Here is a 2,760-nt window from a genome sequence, read left to right on the forward strand (position 1 = left end):
TTATGTGATTTCCTAAAAAACAATTATGCGGTTGATACACCTCATTTTGGGATGTGCTTAAGACCAATACAAACTAAGATTGATTTTTGAACCACCGAATTTCCCTAAAATGAATTTTCTATCTGCCTTTTCCATCCTCTTCCTATTTATGATAGAAATTCGTCAATAGGATGCAGAGGCGTCCAGGTCTTTTAACTGAAGAAATCATATTTATTGACTGAGAAACTGAAGACGTTCTACTTCTTATTTCTTCAGTTAAAAACAGCGCGTGAGATTGCCGCGGTCGAGCTTGAGTTCGATCCCAGTTCCAATCCAGCCGGCGACAGTTCCAATCCGAGTTGGGCAAGAATCAGGAGCTCACCCCTGAATAAATGGGCAGCGGCGGCGGGAGCAGCAGCTCCAGTTCGATCTGCTCGCCCACCTTCCCGATCTCCAGACCTAGGCACGCCATCGATGGCGGCCAAGGTGCTCCAGCTCCGCAGCGCCGACGGCAAGGTGCTCGTCGCTCCGGCGTGGGACTATCGCCCGGCCGCCGCCCAAGCCCGCCCGCTGGAGATGCGGGTGCCCTCGCGCGCCCTCGAGAGGGTGCTCCAGTACTGGACCAAGCACAGCCTGGCCAAGGCCTCCGGTGAGTCCCGGGAGTCCCTCGCCCGCTGGGACGCCGACTTCCAGCGCCGTCTCCAGGAAGACGGCCTCGCCAAGGAGGCCGCCGCAGCCGTCCAAGAACTCCGCCACCACGGCGTCCACCACGGAGGGCGTCCCCGTCGCCACGCCGCCACGGGCGCATCTGGTGTCGCTGCTCCAGCCACCGCCGCCCGTGCTGATCCCGTCCGTGCCTAGTGCCAACTCGTTCACCACCTCAAGGGTGTCGACCACGGAGAACCTAGCCCAGCGCCGACGGCGCCCATCGCTTTCCATGCCTCCGATGTTGCCGTCGCCGCGCGCCCTGGGCCTGCCACCACCTTGCTGGCCGCTGCTGGCACTGAGCCCGTTAGTGTCCGGTGCGCCATCCGTGCCCGTGGACGCCAGATGGCTCAAGACGAGGAGTCCGCTTGCCACCACCGCAAGCGCCCGGCTTCCAAGGCTCCACTCTGCCTGCCTGCCACTACTGTTGCGCCCGTGAAGAAGGTCTCTCGTCCCGTCGCTTCCAAGGCTCGCTCTTTCGTCGGCTCAACACCATTGCCTGTCACTGCTGCTGTGCCCGGTGTGAAGAAGACGGCTCCAGCTTCAACTCTGCGCGCAAGAAGGGGGATGGGGGAGCTCAGCTGCAAGGTTCCGAAGCAAAACCAATCGCCATTGCCTGTCATTGCTGTTGCAGCACCAAGGAAGCAACCAATTCCTTGGCTGCGTCCAGTGGTATTACGCCTTCCCTAGTCTTTTAGTTGCTTCCTAAACCATGCACACATAAGTTTCATTTAATCTTTGTCCCTCTAGGTTCTGCACTTGCTTACCAAGATTTCTAGTGTTCTTTGAATCCCGTTCAGTCATTAGTAATTTTACTAGAGTGTCAGCAGAGTCTCCATCTAGTCTAGGCAGCAAAAACCTTGTTAAGATGTGTACGACATAGTTACCACTGCATCCACACCTGGTCCTAAGTTAAGGGTTTAAGTGAATAAAGGGCATTTTCAATAAATCAAAGTAAAGCAGATGAGCCTAAAAAGGAAACTCATGTACTGCAATTCCCGCACGAGACAGAGCATAAAACGCACTCGCCGCAAAATGCAAAATGCCCGTTTGCTACCCGGCTTGTAGCAGGAAAAAGGAGTAGAATTGAACTTGTCGATACACACAGTAATCATGTGAGCTGCCTAGCGTTTGGAGACTATGCTGACTCTCCTGTAAAATTAATCTTGGCTGAATTGGATTCTTAGGCACTGGCGTCGTGGTGAGTTAAAGTTGCAGTTTCTGATGAGTAGCATTGGTTGGTGAACTCTTGTGTGTATGTGTGAGTGAAGCTTTAAGCTAAGCAAGTCCTTGATGTACCGACTATCGAGTCATATTGTAATCAATATCAGATATGAATGAAATATTGTTGGCCTGAATTTGAGCAGAGCATTTGAGTAACTCTATTTATTTTTATGTTTCTATGCGTCTTAAAACACGCCGTTGCTCTTGTCAGAAAAGTATGTACACGAGGTACGATCCGATGGATGCACCTATGATTTCACAATACTTTGTTGAGTTGTGAAGTGCATGGACATGTTTGGGGGAGTTTGAAGACAGACTTTATGGTTACAGATACTGCAATCTGATTGTCAAATAGGTTGCAGCTGTTTGGCAAATAGGTTGGGCTTTTCTAATGTGAAAAAGGATTCGGCGCAACAGCAGTCTTACCTTCTCTAGCTCCTTGAGAAATTTTCCTGTTCATTTGAACATTACAAATTCCACTGTCTATCCTAACATCTTCCCCAAGCAACCAAATATTGCGCTTGTACCATTGGGCATTGCTTGGAATCGATTTAATTTGTTACTTTTAAAGGAGCGACAACATGCTCAGAAGAACCTGATGATATTTAAAACTTTGCTATCACCTATCAGGTGATTCATATTCTTGCAGTGCATGAAAACTGAATTTTATAGGCATATTAAGACAATATGGTTACTACGCCCATGGGAGACAGCAAATTATAATTTTGTTGGAACTTTTGCGTGCTTGAATGCCAAATCATTCTAGAAGACATAATTTCCTTTTTAAATATATTTTTCTCTTCAAGCAAGAATGCTGCCAAAATCTGTGCATCGTGAACAATTTCTCTGAAT

General features: G+C 49.3%; 1 protein-coding gene across 1 annotated transcript; it reads left to right on the forward strand.

Annotated features, from left to right (window-relative positions):
- Positions 1-289: 289 nt before the first annotated feature.
- Positions 290-2,026, forward strand: LOC119353542. Its single transcript, XM_037620163.1, has one exon. It carries the CDS (start codon positions 454-456, stop codon positions 838-840), a length of 387 nt encoding a protein of 128 aa, XP_037476060.1. The 5' UTR covers positions 290-453; the 3' UTR covers positions 841-2,026.
- Positions 2,027-2,760: the final 734 nt, after the last annotated feature.

The sequence above is a fragment of the Triticum dicoccoides genome, chromosome 2A (assembly GCF_002162155.2).
Source record: "Triticum dicoccoides isolate Atlit2015 ecotype Zavitan chromosome 2A, WEW_v2.0, whole genome shotgun sequence".
NCBI classification, from domain to species: domain Eukaryota; kingdom Viridiplantae; phylum Streptophyta; class Magnoliopsida; order Poales; family Poaceae; genus Triticum; species Triticum dicoccoides.

Bases quoted from the DNA above. Each gene is read 5' to 3' on its own strand.
- LOC119353542 (XM_037620163.1), top strand. From the start codon at position 454: ATGGCGGCCAAGGTGCTCCAGCTCCGCAGCGCCGACGGCAAGGTGCTC.